This window comes from Bufo bufo, chromosome 6, assembly GCF_905171765.1.
Source record: "Bufo bufo chromosome 6, aBufBuf1.1, whole genome shotgun sequence".
Taxonomy (NCBI): Eukaryota; Metazoa; Chordata; class Amphibia; order Anura; family Bufonidae; genus Bufo; species Bufo bufo.
Window position 1 is genome coordinate 372,596,847 of NC_053394.1, and position 22,612 is coordinate 372,619,458.

The following is a 22,612-nucleotide window of genomic DNA, read 5'->3' on the forward strand; positions in this document are numbered from 1 at the left end:
GACAGTAAAACATTTATTATAAATAGACAAATACAAAAAGAGGTGAAATGTGCAGTGTTTGGCAGGAACATAAAGTTGCACCCGTCCGGTGTCCTGGGCAGAGATGGTTAGCTCTTTGGCACATGTTGGGCTCCGGTTTCCAGTGTTGGATCTACATGTTACTTCTTCAGGTTACGTACAGGTATTAATTGTTTCCAATATTTGGCTGAAAAAAATGGCAATTTATAGCACAGTCAATATATATACTAAGAAAAACTGCATAGGTCCTTGATTTATCCCTATTACCGGCAGTACTACATGAGTACTCTGTATCGCTATACTCATACTCTCCTGACCCTGTTTCCCTGCTGTGCACCCTGAAGGCTCTGCTGGATAAGGCTGCTTTCACGCTTGGGTTGGACGCTCCATTTGGGCCTCCGTCACAATAAGTACAGGATCGGGTGCTGGGCATTTTCTAGGTGAATATACAGTACACCAACACGCAGTCCACATCAGCATTGCCCAAATGCAGTATCCCTGACATAAATGTATTCATTTTGTAATTAGGCCTCCCACTGCCAATACGAGGTCATACCTGTGGCCTCAGGGCTCGGCTCCTCTTCTCATAAACGGAGTGAAGTCTATTAATGAGGAAACGCTTGTCTTCTCCTTCCTACAGCAAGAGAAGAAGCACACGGTAAACCACAAGCACAGTTTACTAACACATAGGTGTCTTCTCTGGTTTTAATAAAGTTGCTATAATTGTACTTGATAATTTTGCAGTAAACCCGCTGAGACGTTCAGGATTGTGCTGCGGTTATTGGCCAGTACATCCATATGTCACTGTGTGGTCAAACAGGTATACAAAAGGCGCACAATGGGCCTGTGGGGAGGGGGTCCTGCCGCCAAACTGATTGTTTTTGTTTTGTCTCATTGTGTTTCATCAGCCACAACTTTTATTCCTTTATTTTTCAGATATGACATAAATAATGTTAAAGGGGTTTTCCAGGTGTTTAATTAATATTGATGATCTATTCTCTGGATAAATATTTAATAGTTGGGGGTCCGACTCCCGGAACCCAGCCGATCAACTGTTTGAGGAAGTCAAATGCGTGAGTTGTGCAGGGTTTTTTTAAAGTGTTTTTTGACAAACAGTGTGTTTGAGCACCTGGCATTTTCAAATGGTCTTTTTTGCATGTCTTTCTTTTTTCTAGGTATTGTACCACCCCTCTGATGTCACTTCCTCTTACAGTAATATGGAAAAAATACATTAATGCAAAAAATTACATTAAAAACACCACTCACATTGCCACTTTTCAAGCAAGTAAAAAAATAGGGTGGATGTCTATGGCACAAAAAGACCAGAAAGAAAAAAAAGCACCACATCCACAGGTGTTTGCGGCGATTAAAAAAAAAAAAAAGTCACTGGCTCAAGAATCCACCTCAAGTCTCAAAAATGCCAATTTGTCCTACTTTTGATATTTTTCATAGACTTCCATGCAACATCTTGTGTTTTTGTTTGGCTAAATATGCAAATATGAAAACATCAGTAAATAAAAAAAAAGACTCAAAAAGGCAAAAAAATATAAATTAGGCCTCATGCACACGGCCGTTGTGTGCCCGTGGCCATATAGCAGCATATGGCGGGTCCGCAATACAAGGGCACCGGCCTGTGTGCACTCCGCATCACGGGTGCGGACTTATTCACTTGAATGGGTCCGCAATCACGGAGATTCGGAACGGAAGCACGGATCGGAACAACACGGAAGCACTACGGAGTGCGTCCGTGGGGTTTCTGTCCGTGCCTTCGCACCGCAAAAAAATAGAACTTGCTCTTTTTTTTTGCTCTCCGGTATGGGAACGCAACTAAATGCATTTTGGAGCACTCCGTTCTGTTCAGTTTAGTTTTGTCCCCATTGACAATGAATCGGGATAAAACTAAAGCGTTTTTTTTCCGGTATTGAGCCCCTATGACGGATCTCAATACCGGAAAACTAAAACGCTAAGTGTGAAAGTAGCCTAAAACACCTTACTTTACCCAGCAATAAGTGAAAAAGAAAATAAGGCTTCTGGATTCATGATTTGTGAACAATTCAGAAGAAAGGCACTGATGTATCTTCAGCATTTCATATAATACCATCAGAAGGACTCACATTTGCAACCTGCTCCTTCAGTAACTGTATGATTTTTCTTTGGCCATTGACAATCTGGATATGGAAGTAAATTACAATCCTGGCAACGGAAAGAAAGAAGAGACAATTATATTTACGCTGTGGACAGATGTTACTTTAAAGGGGTTCTCTGAGATTGGATATTAATGGCTTATCCTCCGGATAGGTCATCAATATCAGATCAGTGGGGGTCTAACTCCTTGCACCCCCCACCAATCAGCTGTTTAAAGAGGCTGCGGTGCGAGCGAGGTGCTGGGTGTCAGACCCCGACAATCATATACTGATGACCTATCCTGAGGATAGGTCGTCAATATCAAAATCTTAGACAACCCCTTTAAAGTAAATAGTGAAAAACATACTATATAGGGACTGATTTATTGAGGGGAAAAACTGAAGTGTGTCTTTAAGGCATCCTACATATGACTGTATCCGCTTTGCGGTCCGCAAATTGCAGATCCACAAAATACAGATGCAGTCCATGTGCATCCTGCAATTTTCGTGGGACCCACTGTAAAAAACAAAACAAAAAAAACAGCTAAACGGACAAGAATAGAATAGGTTCTATCATTTGCAGCACGCCTGCACGGATGCAGACAGTACAAGGATGATATCCGTGTGCTTTCTGTTTTTTGCATATCAATGACTGGGTCGGTGAGAGATCTGCAAAAAATGCAGATTGGACACGGACCAAAAATACATGATGGATGCATGAGGCCTAAATATGTCTATTTGTGTAAAGGTAGTAGTCCGTGCCCCAAATTTATTAAAGTTGCATGGTGCTTGTTAAAGTGGTTAGGACATCTGAGATATTGGTGGTATCAGATAAGTGTGGGTCCAAGAGGTGGGACCTGCATCTATCTCTAGAACGGGGGTCCCAAAGTGAACAAGAGTGTACAACGCATGCACTGCATTCACTCCATTTCCTTCTATGGGAGTTCCAAAAATAACTGAGCACTGCACTTGGCTGTTTTTGGGAACGCCCATAGAAGTGAATGGACAGCGCATCAAGCATGCATGTAAAGTCTCCATTCATCAGCGCTTGGCTATATTCCAGATTTCCATAGAAGTGAACAGAGGGTTGGCCACGCTTCCACAGTGCGCTCTCATTTACTTTGAGGGCCCCATTCTAGAGAGAGGTGCGGTCCCAGAGGTGGGACCCGCACTTATCTGATATTGGCCACCAATGTCTCAGATTAGACAACCCCTTTAATTTTGCTTAATCACATTCTGCCATGTTTTCAGGAGTGGAATCAACTTGTGCCTAACTTTTGCAACTTTTCAAAAATCTGAAATTAAAACAAACTTTTATGCATGGCACCCCCAAACAACAGAACTACTAGAACTGCCGCAAAACTTGCATAAGCTGGCGACGATAACTTTGATTATCTAACTATTACTCAGCAAAAGTCACAGACTTGAAAAACACCAGAAAAAAAGTTACAAAATAAAAACCGCTTACAAAACAAAAAATGCTTAAAAAATGCTATCAAAAAGAGTTGAAAAACGCTGCTGTGTGAAGAGGTGGTTTAGGATTAAACTTTTTACTAATTAAAGAGGACCTTTCACTAGATTAAAAAATCTAAACTAAGCATACAGACATAGAGAGCGGCGCCCAGGGATCTCCCTGCACTTGCTATTATCCCCGGGCACCGCTCCGTTCTCCCGGTATAGGCTCCGGTATCTTCACATGTTAGGCTCCACCCAGTTGAGCCTGCCGGCGTCTCCTTCTCCCAGGCTGTAGCTCTGGCCAATCGCTGCGCTCAGCTCATAGCCTGAGAGAAAAAAAAAACTCTCAGGCTATGAGCTGAGCGCTGCGATTGGCCAGAGCTACAGCATGGGAGAAGGAGATGCCGGCAGGCTCAACTGGGTGGAGCCTAACATGTGAAGATACCGGAGGCTATACCGGAGAACGGAGCGGCGCCCAGGGATAATAGTAAGTGCAGGGAGATCCCTGGGCGCCGCTCTCTATGTCTGTATGCTTAGTTTAGATTTTTTAATCTAGTGAAAGGTCCTCTTTAAATCTCCTTTAATCTGATCCTGCAGTCATCTGATATACTGATATATCCAGGGGAAGCACACTGTGAAATGCAGAAATGCTACCCTTGAATGAGATCCACTCTTTTTAGTGGAGCTTTGCTCTGCCTCATTAAAGGGGACAACCCAAGTGAAGTAACCCCTCCTCAGCTGTCATATACCCCAATAGTGGTTACTCACCGCAGACTACTCCCCATGCTGAAAACATACTACAATCGAACTACAAACAGCGGGTTCGCAATATGCGGGCACCAGCCGTGTGCTCACCGCATCACGGATGCGGACCCATTCACTTGAATGGGTCCGTACTCCGGAGCTGCGGTGCCGAACGAAGGCACGGAACCCCACAGAAGCACTACAGAGTGCTTCTGTGGGGTTTCTGTCCGTGCCTCCGCACTTGTTCTGTTTTTTTGCAGTGCGGGCGGATCACGGACCCATTCAAGTTAAATGGGTCTGGAACTATCGTGGCAGCCGCACACGGATGGTGCCCGTGCATTGGGGACCGCAAATTGCGGTCCCCAATGCACGGAACAGCCAAACAACGGCCGCGTGTAAGAGGCCTAACAGAAATTTCTACCAGTAAATATCACAGCAGTACTCACAGCAGGACTCCAGCCGCCAGGTAAATGAAGAAGGTATTTTCCCAAAGGTAGTAATGAATCCAGCTGACCCAACTGAGCCGAGGATTTGACAGTTCCAGCTGCCTGACGTAGAACTTCCCTGCTTCATGCATGGTATTTAGAGAGCGGAACGGACCACAAGACTCCGAAGGCTTCACACTGAAAAAATACAAAAATATGGAAAATAAAAATAGAGAACATGAAAGGGTAAGGGTTCGGCCACACAGTTTTTTGGAGGGGGTTTTGAGACAGATCTGCCTGCAGGATTTTCAGCCAAAGCCAGAAGTGGATCCACCAGGAAAGAGAAGTATAAATCTACGCTTTATATTTCCGATACCTTTCGAATACACTTCTGACTGCAAAAAATTCTTCAAGAAGATCTGCCTCAAAACATTGTAAAAAGAAAAATCTGTGTGGTCATACAGAATATGGATGGGGACAGTAACCCTTTAACGACTGCCCATCATCGGGCAGAGCAGGTCCTCAGAATCTTTTGAAGGGGAGCGTTTCGGTGACGTTTCTGCACTTAGAACAAGCTGTCTTTGATAACCACGATCAGATGAAACTTCGATCGTGGCCATTTAACTTATTGATCACTGTGGCCAAGAGTGACCATGTCGTGATTAAAGGTGACTCCCCACTTCACCAGGTTTCCCGGGGACACAATCAAGGAATGGGGGACTCCTGACACTAACGCTGTCGGTTGAAAGATCATTTGGCAGACAGCTATTTCTCCCGACTCTTCCATTAGCTTGGCCAAACATGTATGTGTAATCTATGGGGAGAGAGGCGGCTTATCTCCCAGAAGAATAAAAGGATCGGGTGAAAATATTGACTTCATCATCTGCTGGGGGAGAGTCAGGAACTCCCAATACGCTTTAGACCATCAGCCATATCCACCGTTCTTGTGTATGGGGGCCTTAAGGGCTGTTTCACAACAGAGAGGCAACTGTGTGTGTGAGCGGGATCCTCCGTTCTGGACTTGCAGCAGCATGCGGCATTATACTGATTTATAATGCTGTGTGTCTCTCCTTGACCTTACTTGTGCAGGATCATACTGACATAAAGCGGTCAGTATGATTCCGTAGAAATAAGGTCAAGCAGAGGCACACGGCATTATACATCATGATAATGTCCTGCAAGTCCAGAACGGAGAATGACGCTCACACACGGAGTGTGATTGGACTCGCTTGTGTGAAACAGCCCTATTTGTTCCTGTGACAGCAGCCTGCATCATAGTGACACAGGATTTATTGTATTCACCTACATCATGACTATGGGTCACAGACTCGGTAAGCCCCAGCATTGTCCCTCTGACAGGTGGTGGCTTTTGATTTGGAGGGCTTGTAACATTTCTCACTGTTGGGCATGATGGCTCCCATATTAAAGGGGCTGTCTGTGAGTGGATGAAACTTGAACAGATAATACTAAACAGTAGGAGATTGACTGTAGACATGTTGTGGCCTGCACATAAGGCAGGAATATCTACATTCCAGTATAACGTCATGAAGTTTTCATAGTTTGCGTTTTTTAACCCTTTCATGACCGGGACAAAAAAAGGCCTGAATATCCAGGCAACTTTTTGTGATTTTGTGCACGTGGTGGTTTAGTGACCATAGCTTTCTTATTTGTTTGACTACCAAAATAATTTTTGTGATTTATTTTTTTACTTGACACTTATTAGAATGTTTTATTTTAGAGATTTTTTTTCTTCTTCCTTTTTTAGGTTTAATTTGGAGGAAAACCGCTAATAATTATTAAAAAGTATTTTTTTTTTAACTTAGATTTTAATTTATTTTTGGTCATTAAAAGACCTCTGGCGGGACTTCTTTTTTCCCCACTGCTTCCACTGTAACTGGGGCTCCTGTGGATGGAAAACAGCCCCCTGTGGGGGCATGACACAGGCAGAGCTGATCGGGGTCTCCTTAGACCCTGCAGCTCTGCTCCTGCCCGTGCTCCAGACACCCCAGGCGGGCACGTGACCGCTGGGACTAACAGAAGAAGCGGCTCTGCTTCCTGCTCTCTTCACCATGCACTCAGGTACCGCTGTCCTGCTGGCATAAGAGAAGGCAGAAGCGGTAATAAACCGCTCCTGTCGTCTCCTCGGGGTCCCCGCTGTGTCTGTCAGCCGGGACCAGACCTGCTCCTGCTGATCAGCGCTGGGATTAAAGCGCTGCCTGCACGTGTACATACGTGCTATCTGCATGGGGCATGTGCAGATAGGACGAATATACACAGAGAGCAGTTGGAAAGGGGTTAAAGGACTTCAAAAATATTTCCTACACTTATCGGACAAATCCTTCTTTTATCCCTCTGCATATGAGCCTTAAAGGGGTTGTGTCATGAAACATATTCTATATTTTTCAAACCAGCACCTGGATCTGAATACTTATTAAAAGTTTAGTATAGTCAGTGAGTTAGTCGGTCAATGAATGCCAAAAGATCTGTAATTACCTCATAATAACAGCTTTTATTAATATCCTCTGTCCCTTTCCACTGCTCCCTTAAAAGACAGTTGCTATGGTTCATCTGTCTCCGGCTAGGAAGACAGAGGGGCGGTCCTTCACACTGCATGCCTGCATTAGGCTTCAGAGTGAGGAGGTGTGTCTCAGTAATCCAATCTGATTGGCTGGCAGGAAGCTGCTGGCTACAGCAAGTTTGTATGTGACCTGAGGGAATGCAGTTTTGGCCTCAGAGAACTGGCAGAGGAGCCATCTTGAGAAGATCCTCATAATGTAGGATTCAAAACAGCTGTAACTAAGGGGAAAACTCAAGGAAAACAGTGGTATGTGAATTAACTAAAGATTGCTTTATGCATAATGCTGCTGCAGCAGTAAGATAATCCAAAATGGATTTTTTAATGAAAACATGACAGTTATTAAATATTCAACTCTCACCAGCCATATCGTCTGTTAGAAGCTGTGGCATTTACAGTGTGTGAGCTGCAGCAGAAAGATCACGCCCCTGAGCTGCCAGGTTGAAGAGAATCTAAGCAGAACAATTGGAGCAAGTAATTGGGGATCTGGATCCATGTGGGGTACAGGGCTGGTTCTAGCCTTGTTAGAAAGAGTTCGGCATGCACAATGTGACCTATGGCAAAAACGCCTTTAACTTCTAATCCCACCATTGCTTCTACTTACGACCACACGGTGTAGGAAAGGAAAACTGATGCCCCTAAGAAGGAGGGGAAGCACAGCAGTGTGAGGAATGCCGTGCTCATATGTGAGGCTCTCCAGGGTTTGCTGGGAGAACGACAGTTCCTCATCAGACTGGCCTATAAAAAGAAGAGATATTAAACACGATGTTCATTTTTTAATTAAATCCTTAGGGATATCTAAAGGAATGTACATATACATAAAATGTAAAGGATCTAATATGCCTAAAAAACGTTACTACGATAGATCTGTTATAAGATAGTGGGCGGCCCCTACAGATGCCAGCACATTTTTTTTCTAAAATACACCTCCGTTTTGGCGCTGTGTCCCCCTATGTTTTTGGCGCCCGATATGTTAATTTAGAGTATTAGTACAGAGAGGAGGAGACGGTCGGGTTTCTCAATGGGCGTCTCTTTCTCCCTGGCTGTAGCACATTCCAATCGCAGCGGAGAGCATCATAGCCAAGGAGAAGATGAGCTGTTTCTTCTCCCTGGCTCTCCGCTACGATTGGACCGCGCTACAGCCAGGGAGAAGCAGACGCCCATTGAGAAACCCGGCTGTCTCCTCCTCCCTGTACGGATATTCTAAATTAACATATCATGTGCCAAAACAGCAGGGGACACAGCGCCAGAACGGAGGGGTATTTTAGAAAAAAAAGTGCTGGCATCTGTAGGGGCCGCCCTATCTGGTAAGCATACCAGTTTCCAACACTTAAACCCATGAAAGGTCCTCTTTAAAGGGGTTGTCCATGATCTTACTATTGATGACCTATCCCCAGGATAGGCCACCAGTATCTGATCTGTAGGGTCCGACATTTAACGGCTGTTTCTCTGTTTTGTGACTCTGGCGCCAGAAGTTTGTGGAACGACTTAAAGGGAATCTGTCACCAGTTTTATGCTGTCCTAACGAGGGGCAAAATAAACTAGTGACAGATCTCCTTTGTAAAATGCTGGGTCACTTGAATTGATTTTTTTTACTGCTAATTTTGCAAAAATGTTGTATTGAACAGCTCCAGCACATGCCAATGAGTGCTGAATATTCATGAGCCGCCGGCTTTCTCCACCCTCTGCTGCAAATTCAATTCGAAAAAACTGTCAATCAGTGTCAGGGGGCGAAGAAAGCCAAGAGCTCATGAATACCAGGACTGGGCATGTGCTGGAGCTGTTAGAACTTAGCAGCATAAAGCTGGTAACATTCCCTTTAAGGCTAACCATTGTGTAGTGGACAGGGCTGTTTACCTGAACGTTCACTTCAATGGGAGCTGAGCTGCAGTAACCAGGTCCATCCAAGCAGTGTAATTCTGGCGCCAGAGCGGTATTGATGTCCTATCCTTAGGATAGGCCACCAGTAATAAAATCCTGGACAAGCCCCTTAATGTCAAGCAGCAGCTTCAAAAGCAAACAAGGTTTTATTGTGTATAAAAACCCGTAATCCAATGTAATATTACTGTCTATGAGAACACATGCCGAATACGGGATTCAGTTTAAAGGGATATTCCAGTTGTTACAATTTATCCCCTATACACAAAATTAGAGGACAACTTTTAGATTGGTGGGCGTCCTATCACTGGGACTCCTACAAATCCCAAGAAAGGTGGCCTTGTGCACCCTGTAGCCCCCCTGAAAAGAATGGAGCGGCCGGTTGAATATGCACAACGTGGACGCTACATGCTCTTCTATGGGAGTTCCAGAGATAGCCGAGTACAGCGCTCACCGATCTCTGAAACTCCCATAGAGAGCCGTGTATGTGCAACCGGCGGCTCCATTCTTTTCAGTGATCATGGGGGACTCAGCGGTAGGACCCTCACTGATCTAATAGTTATCCCCCTATCCTGTGCATAGGGGATAACTTGTAACACGCGGAATGCCCCTTTAAGGATATAGGAGATTAGGAGAGATTTCAAAGGTGAGCTACTAAATTATTAAATGGGATGGAAGATCTTTCTTCTAATGAAAGACTAAAAACCACTAAGCAGACCGCAAAGTGCCAAGCAGGCGGCCAAAGGAAAGCAGAGTTTATCACACGATCCCGGAAGTTCTTTAATTTCAATGATACTTCCCTATACAGAAACGTGTAGTAATTGGGCGACTACACGGGGTCAGCAGAGTGTCGGTGCACCTCACCTTTTTCACGTAGAACAGCAGAAGCAATTTCAGAGTCTGCACAACAGGGATGATCGGGCAAAACAGAATGCCCAGCCTGTCCGGGAGATAAGACACAGGAATCAGCGGGCGGCGTGATGGGGACGGCACTGTCATAGCATTAGGTCCTCTCATACCGCTCAATGTCGGACCAATTACAAATGCCTATAAATAAATAATCAGAGAACCCGCGCTGACTATAAGTAGTACTCTATATTGTGGTATACCCAATGTTTCAAATTCGATGCTTTAAGTTGGTAAATTGCAATCTAAGTCAGTACCTGCTCCAGACGCTGTTCAATGAGCCCGGTTCCACACAGACTGGTTGCACTCGCATGATCTCGCGATAACCGATCGGTATCCTCGCGATGTCTTCAGCCTCGCTTAATACATCGCAAGGATACCGCTCGGTTATCCCAAGATCATGCGAGTGCAACCAGTCTGTGTGGAACCGGGCTCATTGAACAGCGTCTGGAGCAGGTACTGACTTGGATTGCAATTTACCAACTTAAAGGGAACCTGTCACCAGTTTTATGGTGTCCTAACTAAGGGCAACATAAATAAGTGATTCTCTTAGCAAAATGCTGCGTCACTTTTTTTAATTGACCCAGTCAATCTGCCAACATCTTGTATTGAAAAGCTCCAGCTGATAATGATGAGTCCTGAATATTCATGAGCTCCTGACTCTCCCCGCCCACCTGCTGCTGAGTGACAGTTATTTTCCATATGAATCAGCAGCAGGTGGGCAGGGGAGTGGCTATATCTCCGAATTAAATATACGCTGGACTCACTGACATCACGCTGGACTCAAATAAGCTCATTAGCATGTGGCATCTTTGTGTGTATATTATGAGATAACCATCTGTCACACCAGTAAGTGAATACATCTGAGGTACTTTTTAGTAGTTAATGATTGTATATAATTAGTTAGATTATAATCAAATATCCACATGACAGGTTCTCTTTAAAGCATCGAATTTGAAACATTGGGTATACAACAATATAGAGTACTACTTATAGTCAGCGCGGGTTCTCCGTTTATTTATTTATATGTTTTTATAATACTCGGGGTACCGGCAATCAACCCGTTTGAACCCAGCAGTGACATTATTAAGTGTTAATAACAGTACCTATTATTACCTTGTGGCGGGAGCGCAGGTATTTTACTTACTTCTAACCAATTACAAATGCAGACTGATGAGCATTCATCTCCTCGTTCACTTTACATATTGTTGGCGGCACCTCCATTGTTCACACAGGGCAATACGTCTCATTTTAAATGGGTTGTCCCATGAAAAATATTGTATAGTTTTCAAAGCAGCACCTGGATCTGATTACTTTGTAATTGCATGTAATTACAAATGTAGCATAGCCACTGAGTTATTCAATAACATGTATCTGTATAGCGCCACCTGCTGTTTTTTTATTTTATTATTTCTTTGACCTGCTTACTGAGAAGGCCGCACATGCTCAGTTTTATCCTTAAAGTGCCTCCTGAGCTGTGACAGGGAGAGCTGAGACACGCCCCCTGAGCTGTGATAGGGAGAGCTGAGACACGCCCCTTTGCTGCAGCAGAAAAGTCATTCCCCTTGAGCTACCAGCTTGATCTAAATCTAGCAGAGCAATGAATGGGGAGATCTCTGGATCCATGTGAGGTCCAGGGTTCTAGCTTTGTTAGAAAGAGGTTGTCATGTCATGTATATGATGGCTGATTTTCATTTTTTACATTAGTCACAGGACAACCCCTTTAAGTGCTGCCTAAAAGATGCAATAACCTGACAAACAAGCGTTTTGCTCAAATGTTTGTTTCCGATAACTACAGCCAGTGTATACAAGCCCTTATACTGGGTTACATTACTTAACCCCTTAAGTTTTAAAATAAATCATAAAAAAAATAATAAGTACCGGGCCCATTTTTTGTTTTGCAATTTTGTTTTTGCCTCCCCACATAATTTTTTTTAATTTTCCGTTTTAATAGCCATATGAGGGCTTATTTTTTGCAGGACAAGATGCATTTTTTTTAATGGCACCATTTAATTTACCATGCCTGTTATAGGAAAAGGGGGGGGGAAATTATTTTTGGGGTTAAATTGACAAAAACAACAACCCACAATTCCACCAAGGTTTTGGGGGTTTTGACATCACGATGTTCAGGGTGCAATAAAATTACCATGACTTCCTTATTATGCGGCCCAATACGAATACAGTGATACCAAACATATAGTTTTTTTGTTTTACTACTTTGAAAAAAAAAAACCTTTGAAAAAAAATCTACATTTTCTTTGCATCACCATTTTCTGACAGCCATACCTTTTTATATTTCTGTCCACAGAGCTGTACGATGGCTTATTTTTTGCGGAATGAACTGTAGTTTTTATTGATACAATTTTTATGGTATGTATGACTTTTTGATCACAGTTATAAAAAAAATTTGGGGGGGGGGGGGGGAAGGTGACAAAAAAATTGTGAATTGCTTGTTTTTTTTTTTTTTTTTCGTAACGGCATTCACCGCACAGGAATTTTTAAAAATATTTTAATAGTTCAGACATTTCCGGACATGGCGATACCGGATATGTTTATTTTTTTTAATTGTTAATATATTTTTATATGTAAAATTGGGAAAGTAGGTGATTTAAACTCTTAATATTTTAATGGTTTATATTTTAACTTTTAATTTAATAGAACCTGGGATCTTTTGATCCCTTGTCCTATTCCCTAGCATTCCCAGCCTTCAAAGTTGTGGACCATTATGGTAGTTCACAAGTACTGGAGCTATCTGTCTAGGCTTGGACTATGGATGATGATGGGCGGTCAGCTGACCCCGTCTCCCCAGTCCCGCCTGCATCCGTGCAGGATTATGATATTTTTCTGCCTCCATGCCCTTAAACCACCCTTGCAGACATTCTCACATTGCAATTCTGCCATATATTTTATTGTTTTGTAATCAATGATACAATTACACAGACGCAATATACTGTATGGCACAACCTTTTTTTTTTTTTATGAAGTAAGCCTTTGGACCTGGGCTTATAATAATCTGTGGCTGCCTATTCTATACTGGCAGAATTGATTTACCTCAATCATAACCGGGACGTGACACACAGAAAGATAATCTCACCATGCCAGGGTCTGTCCGTAGATGAGCTCCAGTACATTTCGAGCAATGTCAAACTCTGTCCGACACTTTTGTTTGCGCTTCTTCTGCAGGATTAACCTGTCACAAAGGATGAGATGTGATGTGTGAGCGGACAATACAGAGGAGAGAGTTTGGAACTCAGGCCTGAAACGAGGCCTACTTCCCCAGTTTTCTGTAAATCATGATGAAAGGTTATGCAGTCTTTATAGATTAGGGGAGCGTTACTAGGCTAAATGCACCAGAATTGGTCAATTTGAGCCAAAAACACAGGATACAAGTGTGCACCAGATTTATTATGCACTTCAGACTCGTTTTGTATCTCACTAGATGGTTTTCAAAATTGTGTAAATTAGGCAATGTGGCTTAAAAATACTACATAAAAAAAAATCTTTACGTAAGACAGAGAAAGGCGTCAAACAGGTCTGCCGAGATGCTTCAAATCTGTCACACAGCCTGCACCAAAATTTGGAGCATCTTCTGCCTGCCTGGCCTAGTTTTAAGTTACGTTTAAGACAGTAATATTAAATATTCCCCAATGTGTTTATATCCTCACCATTGTCAATACCAGTGCTTGATTTCAGGGAATGCAAAGCTTTGGCCTACAGCACACTAGTCAATACTCTGTAACTCCTTTGCCCTGCGCCGAGGGAAAAGTCTTTTTTTTTAGATCAGGTGACGTCCCGGGCACTCCATATCGACTGCTAGGCAGAGGCTTCCGCCCAGCAGTAAGCCTGGTGACCTCACCGGCACTAATGGACAGGCTTTAGCGCTGCCCTAGCCTGTAAAACGGCTAGGGCAGCGCTAAAGCTCACACATCAGAGCTCACAGAATACACTCCACCTACCAGTGTAAAAACAAACAAAAAAGCCCTTGCCCTGCGCGATACAGAGCAGGGCAAGGGAAAGCATCGGAGCATGAAATGCTCCAATGCTAATAACAGGGGGCCTGCCTGGGTGTAAATGGGGGTATGTCCGGGTTCAGCTCTGAGGGGTTTTCTGAGATCCATCAGATACCATCAGTACCTGAGCGGTGGGGGTCCAACACCCAGGATCCCTGCCAATCAGCTGTTTGTGAAAGCACCAGCGCTCCTGTGAGCTCCGTGGCCTTCTCATAGCTTTCCCTAGGCCAGTGATGACACGTTCTTCGTTTACGTGGCCTAGGAGCAGCTCAGCCCCATTTAAGTGAATGGGACTAAGCACGATACCAAGCACAGCAGCCATACAATGTGCGGCACTGTACTTGGTGAGCTGCGGGAAGGCTGCGGTGCTCACAGGAGCGCCGGTGCCTTCTCAAACAGCTGATCAGCGGGGGTCCCGGGTGTCAGACCCCCACCAATAAGATACTGATGACCTATCCTGAGGCTAGGTCAACAGTATTTAAATCTCAGAAAACCCTTTTAAGCTGGTTTTAAAAGGGGCAATTGCTGGGCCGATGATTGGGAACCAAGATTACTAAGAAATCTCATTCCCGATAATCAGCCCGTGTAAAGGTGCAGCAGATGACTGGGTCATTAGGTCAAATCATTGTTTATGTAGACAACTAAATCATAATTCCTATGCTGTGTGAACAGTGATCTGCTGACCGGATGAGTGATGGCAGTAGTGATCATTCATCCCCGTACAGCGGAGGTGATCTGCTGCATGTAAATCCAGCTCTTATCTCCCCATAATGAGCAATCTTTCCCGATAGTTGTTTGCTCAGTCGGCGCATGTAAATTCACCATCACACAGAGCAATAAAACCACTCTCGCTACGGTCTCTGACTTCCGGCTGGCAGCTCTTACCAACACGTACACACAGCAGCAGCGGAGATCTGGATTGACGTGCAGTATCTCTGAATGCAAACAGTGAAGGTTTTCCATTTGCTGACAACAAGCAAATGTTTTCTGACTAAGGTTTCCTGTGTCCATGTGTCTGCTGGGAAGCAGATCTCTGAATTGCTGATCACGGCTCTGGCAAGATGGCCGTCATAAAATAGAATAAAATATATATAAAATTTGCAAAAAAAAATAACTAAAATTTGTATTTTTATAAATTCTACCATATATTACTGATACCAGCCGTGTGCATGGGGCACTTTTTGCGGGCCCGATTGTTAAAATGCCTATTTTTGTCCACAAAATGGAAATGTATAGGACATATTCTATCATTTAGGGCACATAGGCGGACTGCCCATGGATGAGATCATTGTGCTGTCTGCATTTTGTGGCGCCAGAGAAATGAATGGGTCCGCGTGCGATCAGCAAAATATGCGGATCGAACGCGGACTAAAGTACGGTTGTGTGATTGAGGACTAAGTGACAGATATATTCACCTCCACAGCAGCTCTCCAAACAAAGTGTCCAGCAGAGTAAAGATCAGGTCCATTATCACAAAGCGAAACAGCTCCTGTCCAACGAATGTCTCCCAGCACTGAAAAATCAGAAAGAACATGGAGGGTGCTATAGGTTAGTAGGGTGCAGACAACAGCAGTTTTCAGCATACGGGGGGGTGTACTCGTAGTAAAGCGGGTGACGGTATGATTGCCATGTGGACAACCCTTTGTATTGGACAAATACAGTGTCTTCTCATGTGCCCCCCCCCCTGTCCTGGCAGCAAATAATGTCGAAACTCCACACCTTTAACCACAGATGTATAACTACTGTCCAAACTGGCGCAAAGGAAAAGTGGAGCAACCAATCAGATTCGACCGCTCATTTACTTTAGATGCCAGTAATCTGTTGACTATAACATTACTTTACAAAAAAGGATCTGATCCCTCCTGCAAGCTTTGGCAGAGAGCGCCATAGTCTCACTGCTCTTACAGTAAAGAATCCTCTTCTATGTTTGTATAGAAACCTTCTTTCCTCCAGACGCAGAGGATGTCCCCTCGTCACAGTCCTGGGGATAAATAGATGATGGGAGTGATCTCTGTACTGACCCCTGATATATTTATACACGGTTATTAGTTTTCTAACCTAAATAACCCTAATTTTAAAAATCTTTCTGGGACCTGTAGTCCACCCATTCCAGTTATTACTTTAATTGCCCTCCTCTGACAGCTCTCCAGCTCTGCTATGTCTTTCTTGTTCACAGTAGCCAAGGACTATAGACAGTACTCCATGTGTGGTCTGACTAGTGATTCGTAAAGTGGTAGAACTCGTCATGTGCATCTTCGTACCTTCTGTTGAATCCATGATCTTATTGGCCTTGGCAGCAGCTGCCTGACACTGGTTTCTACAGTTACGTTTGCTGTCCACTAGCTGTCAGTGTCACCCAGTGTTTTACCATTTAGTATGTACTGGACATGTTTTTTTCCACGCCCACAAAGGTAGAAATTAAATTACATCACAACAAAGGCCATGTTTTTTCAGCTGGCCAAGGATAGAACAATGTTCACTGTAGCCAGACAGATGTTATTCAGTATGGGGATGTTGGCCATTAAACCCCTTCACTACTGAGCCACTTTTCACCTTAAATCCCAGGCAGAAATAAAATGACAAAATAAACTGACTGCGGCAGTGCAAGGGTTAATGTGCCGGCATCAGTGTTTTTACCGATGCCGACGCATACTGCAGGGGTCCGGCTATCAGTGACTGCTGGACCCTAGCAGCTGATCAGAGCACCGTAGCTGTACGGCCCTAGGATTTGTGACCCTGTTTCAGGTGCTGTACATGTACGGCGCTGGTATCCTATGGGTTAAAAGGCATCTGTCAGCAGATTTGTACCTGTGAAACTGGCTGACCTGTTACATGTGCACTTGGCAGCTGTGTTGGTCCCATGTTCATACAGTACAGACCAAAAGTTTGGACATACCTTCTCATTCAAAGAGTTTTCTTTATTTTCATGACTATGAAGGCATCAAAACTATGAATTAACACATGTGGAATTATATACATAACAAACAAGTGTGAAACAACTGAAAATATGTCATATTCTAGGTTCTTCAAAGTAGCCACCTTTTGCTTTGATTACTGCTTTGCACACTCTTGGCATTCTCTTGATGAGCTTCAAGAGGTAGTCACCTGAAATGGTCTTCCCATAGTCTTGAAGGAGTTCCCAGAGATGCTTAGCACTTGTTGGCCCTTTTGCCTTCACTCTGCGGTCCAGCTCACCCCAAACCATCTCGATTGGGTTCAGGTCCGGTGACTGTGGAGGCCAGGTCATCTGGCGCAGCACCCCATCACTCTCCTTCATGGTCAAATAGCCTTTACTTTCAAAGTTTTCCCAATTTTTCGGCTGACTGACTGACCTTCATTTCTTAAAGTAATGATGGCCACTCGTTTTTCTTTACTTAGAATTTGTATTATGGCAAGAAAAAAGCAGCTAACAGTCTATTCAGTAGGACTATCAGCTGTGTATCCACCTGACTTCTCCTCAACGCAACTGATGGTCCCAACCCCATTTATAAGGCAAGAAATCCCACTTATTAAACCTGGCAGGGCACACCTGTGAAGTGAAAACCATTTCAGGGGACTACCTCTTGAAGCTCATCAAGAGAATGCCAAGAGTGTGCAAAGCAGTAATCAAAGCAAAAGGTGGCTACTTTGAAGAACCTAGAATATGACATATTTTCAGTTGTTTCACACTTGTTTGTTATGTATATAATGCCACATGTGTTAATTCATAGTTTTGATGCCTTCAGTGTGAATCTACAATTTTCATAGTCATGAAAATAAAGAAAACTCTTTGAATGAGAAGGTGTGTCCAAACTTTTGGTCTGTACTGTATGTGCCCGCATTGCTCTTCTCTCTCTACAACTGCTGAGCCCTCTCCACTTTAATTGACAGGGCCAGGTGTGATCACATTTACACTGCCCGGCCCTGTCGATCAAAGTGCAGAGGGTGTGGTAGTTACAGAGAGCTGAGCCTCTAGGTGTAACAGCAATGCCCCCATTGCTCCTAGAGGCTCATTTGCATATATTAAAACATCATTTTTCTCAGCAATGTCGGCACATATGAACATGGACCCACACAGATGTCTTCAGTTGCCAAGTGCACATGTAACAGGTCAGCCAGTGTCATAGGTACAAAACTGCTGACAGATGCCCTTTAAAGGGGTTATCCTGGTTATATAAAAACTCAGCCCCTGCAAATGGCCTAAAATAACAAATGACAGGATACTCAACTGTTTTCTTTGAGTGCCGTGCTCCGGTCCTCCCACTGCTGACATCATTTTTCTTTGCTGCAGCATTGACAGGTACACATATCACTACTGCAGGCAATTGCTGGCCTCAGCCATGCATGGGACGTCTCTGCTGAGGTCAATGTTTGGCTGCAGCGGTGACTGTTGCACACAACGTCACAGCTGCAGCCGTTAATACATAGAGCAGCGGTGAGGATCGGTATCCATTCATTTATTTTAGGGTTTACAGGGTTTGCCTGAGCTTTTAAATAAGCAGGACAACCCTATAATAGGAATGCTGTGCCACATGGGACATGATTTTCTCTGAAGCAGATATTCTTTATATGCATTGCTGCACATGTATTTGACGATTGCCTCATTGTAGAAGATGCCTCCAATTTGTTACGACCCACAAAACAATCGTCCTATGGTGTGGAGCAATTGTATTAACATACACCCAAAGATGGAGACGTCGCTCAGCTGTATGGGCGCCAGTACTGGATATACCTTATTCTCCAAGTATTTCGCTTTTCGTATCAACCAGTGATAACACAGAACCCCGAGGATGACCACCTTCAGCAGAAGATTTCTACGAGGAAGAATTTAGGAGTTTAGACTGGGAGTGAAGGGTACGGCAGGAGTGATACACGTGGTAGTAGATGCTGGATTGTCTAACCTGCATATAGCAATGTAGACTTCTAGTATGGGGGAGTCCAGCTTCTCCCAAAGCCCCAGGGCGTGATACATGTATGGTAGTAGCAGGTTACATAGAGACACGGCCAGTGGCAGCGGCAGCAGCATCGCCTCCACTTCCTCCTCGCCTCGTGTTCTCAGTCGTCCTCGATGATCCTGCATCAGAAGAGACAACATCAGAAGCTAATTCTCCAACAGTTATGTGACGTTCAGTCAAATCCCAAATCAGAACACCACTGGAATTTGACTTAAAGGGCACTTAATTTTGCAACACACCACATTATCAATGTGTGTGGATACACCCTTTCCTTGCAAATAACTTACATTTAGAAGATGGATACCTGGTAGTAGCCAGTTACACTACGCCCCTTAAAGGAGTTGTCCCATCACAGACATTGATCATTAGGATATGCCATCAATGGCAGATAGGTGCGGGTCCCACCTCTGAGACCTGCTCCGATATCTAGAATGGGGCCCCCAAAGCGATGGATAGCACACAGTGCGTACAAGGCATGCTCTCCATTCAGTGCTATGGGAGTCCTGAAAATAGCCAAGCAAGCGTGCTTGGCTATATTTGGAAGTCCCATAGTGGTGGATGAACAGCAGACTCTATATATCGCTCAGCTGTTTACAGAAATGAGCGGTATATTGAGGGTGACTGTGCATCTGTCACGGCGGACGGGGAACTCAGACACACAGATAAACCAACAACCAGGCTCTAGGCGAGAAGCAGGGGAAGGGTCACCTCCTAGCTAAACCCTGACCTCTTTCCCTGCACTGCTCAGCCCACATTCAGACCTTGAAGGTAGAAATGATGTGTCCTCGTGCCTGGGCTAAAACACCCTAGATTCCCTGAGATGGTGAAAAGGGGAAACGGAGCAGCCTGCTCGCACAGAACCTGGATGGGAAAGATGACACAAACACAACCTAGACAGCAATCAACAAAAACTGAAACCACACTTATCTTTTCTGAGCTGGAACAGACAACCTACCTTCCTTGATTCCAAGGCCAGACTGATTTCTATAACCCGCTCAGAACACTGGACTAGAGTGATATTTAAACCAGTGACCCCACCCAGTGCACCTGATGGGAGGCGGGTTCAGCACGACTCCAAAACAAAACAAAACTAAACACGTGCTGCTATTCTGGCCGACCTCCGCACATAGTCAGAGCAGGGCATGACAGCATCCTTGGCTGGTCTCCCTTCACATTAGGGGGCCCTGAAGACGGGAGCAGATCCCACACCGCACCTATCTGACATTGATGACAATGTCTGAGGTTAGGACAATTTTAATTCTTGCGCTTTCGTTTTTTTTCCCTCCCCACCTTCCATGAGCCGTAGGTTTTTACATTTACCATTTACATAGCCAAATGATGGTTTATATTTTTGCATCATATGTTGTATTTTTTATTAGCCCCATTAGCGTTTAATAGACCATATCTTGTATTGGAAAAAGAATAAAAATCTTTGTGTGGTGTAATAAAAAAACTATTCCGCCATAGTTTTATGGGTTTTGTTTTTATTTTGTTCACTGTGTGCTACAATTGACATGACCACCCTATTCTGTGGGTCAGTATGATTACTGCAATACCAAACTTCATCATTTCTATTGTTTTACTGCTTTTAAGAAAATAACTTTTTGAAAAAAAAATATTTTCCTCTCGATATTCTGGTGCTCATAACCATTTGATATTTCCATAGAGCTATGTGAGGGCTTGATTATTTGTGGGATGACCTTTAGTTTTTATTGGTACCATTTTCCGGTATATAGAACTTTTTAATCACTTTTTATTAACCTTTTCTGGGCGAGAAGGTGACAAAAAACAACAAAACAGCATATTGTGCTTTTTTTTTTTTTTCTCTCCTTACATTGTTCACCATGCATGAAATTTTTTAATTTTAATAGTTCAGGCATTGCGGGGATACCAAATGCAAACTCTACATACAGAGGTGACTCAGCACTGACCTTGTGTAGCCGTTCTGAAATGAGGTGTACTGCCAGTGCGGATCCCAACCAACTGCCCGCGCACAACACCCACGAGAAGACGAGGACGCACACGTGTTGGACCTTCTTCCTGAAGTAATGATTATGCTCATCCGGACGACGCTCACTCAATAACTCCTGAATGAAGTATCACAGACTTATAAAAACCATACGTAACCTCCTGTAAATGACTACAGTGCAGTTTACTGGTAATATAAAACAGAGAACAATTGTAGATAAATGATGTTCTGATAACTCGATGGAGCTCTCTGGAAAACCATGAGGCACATTTATGAAGACCGATATTTTAGACGCCAGTCTTAATAAAGCCCTGTTCTGGCGGTGGATCCGCTGGAGTTAAGAAGAGGCGCCACCGCCACTTTGAAATGTAAGCCAGCTTTCTTACATTTAGACCATTTTCAATGCCTAAACCAGGCGTAGAAAATGGTAAATGAGGCAGGCCTGCCTTCTCCGCCCACTTTTTTAAACCAATTAAGTCATCGATTGTGGTGCAAAGGACCTTTGCGCCGCAATCTGTGCCAGAAATACGCCTAATATAGGCGTATTTCTGGTTAATAAGTGACCCTCTATGTACTTTTAAACAAGCATTTCCAACCAGTGGCTTGGCGGCCATGTATGCGAGATTGCCAACTTTTCTAGTAGGCAGTGATCAGCTGCTATGGCTGGGAGGAATCCTGGGAAAATGTAGCATTACATGCATGGACGGGCCACGGCCGCCATAGTGAGAGACATTCTTACATAGGGGCGCTCTGCTTGGCCCCACTCCCAAGGTATCCATGTGTCCTTGCAAGCCTATGGACAAGGATTATCATTGTGAGACAACCCTTTAAATAGTTTAGTGCACCTTTAAATGCCACCCTATAATCTCACAATCGTTTTAATGAAATCTGCCATCACCATTATGTGGAATGTAACAGGCTAAAGCACCTTCCCGGGGACTGACTTTACCTTCAGCTGCATACGAATATTCTCCTTATGTCTCTGCACACAATGGATCCTGTTAACTTTAAAATCCCAAGAGCCGAAAACTTTTAGAGCCAAGCCTCCAGAGAAGAACCCCACTCTGAAACTTTCACCAAACGAACAAGACATCCTAAAAAAACCAAAAACTGAAAATGGTAGGCATGGAAGAAAACATCCAAAAATACAAAATGCCTGGTGTAAGATGCCAAACTGTCCTCATACCTGTACACCAATATAATACATGTGCTCAGGAAACCAACCCCTACAGTGAAAAGGTAGGCCAGGGGCATGTGATATGGAAGCCAGACCTTGTCCACTGGACACTCAGAAGTATTGGGCCTTGAGGAACAGTCATCATTCAGGGTATAGTTGCTGTAATAACCATAATACATGACTGTATTGGTAAAATAACCCTAAAAACAAAGAAAAAAATGGTTTTAGAGAAGAAGATGTAGGTGAAACAGATTAAAGATACATTAACAGGGTTTTCTAAGATAATTAAAATACCTCTGAGGACAGTGATTGGCTGCAGCAGCCATGTGCCATATGCATGCATGTTACCGCTGCAGTCTGTGAACAAGCAGCGTCAGGACCAGATCAGTACTACAGAG

The 22,612-nt window shown here is 43.8% G+C and overlaps 1 protein-coding gene across 3 annotated transcripts in view; it reads right to left on the minus strand.

The window, feature by feature from the left end:
* The window catches only part of TMC6 (transmembrane channel like 6), a 56,764-nt gene continuing 34,152 nt past the window's right edge, over window positions 1–22,612 (minus strand). For all 3 annotated transcript variants that reach the window (XM_040438717.1, XM_040438719.1, XM_040438718.1), the window contains 13 exons: window positions 22,224–22,414; window positions 21,987–22,131; window positions 21,000–21,155; window positions 19,015–19,187; window positions 18,846–18,927; window positions 15,550–15,647; window positions 13,219–13,314; window positions 10,083–10,158; window positions 7,945–8,078; window positions 4,787–4,963; window positions 2,133–2,211; window positions 575–652; window positions 1–205 (listed from right to left, as the gene is read on the minus strand). In XM_040438717.1, coding sequence (XP_040294651.1) covers window positions 185–205; window positions 575–652; window positions 2,133–2,211; window positions 4,787–4,963; window positions 7,945–8,078; window positions 10,083–10,158; window positions 13,219–13,314; window positions 15,550–15,647; window positions 18,846–18,927; window positions 19,015–19,187; window positions 21,000–21,155; window positions 21,987–22,131; window positions 22,224–22,414 — 1,506 coding nt within the window. In that variant the 3' untranslated portion in view covers window positions 1–184. The remainder of the gene's footprint in view (window positions 206–574; window positions 653–2,132; window positions 2,212–4,786; window positions 4,964–7,944; window positions 8,079–10,082; window positions 10,159–13,218; window positions 13,315–15,549; window positions 15,648–18,845; window positions 18,928–19,014; window positions 19,188–20,999; window positions 21,156–21,986; window positions 22,132–22,223; window positions 22,415–22,612) is intronic.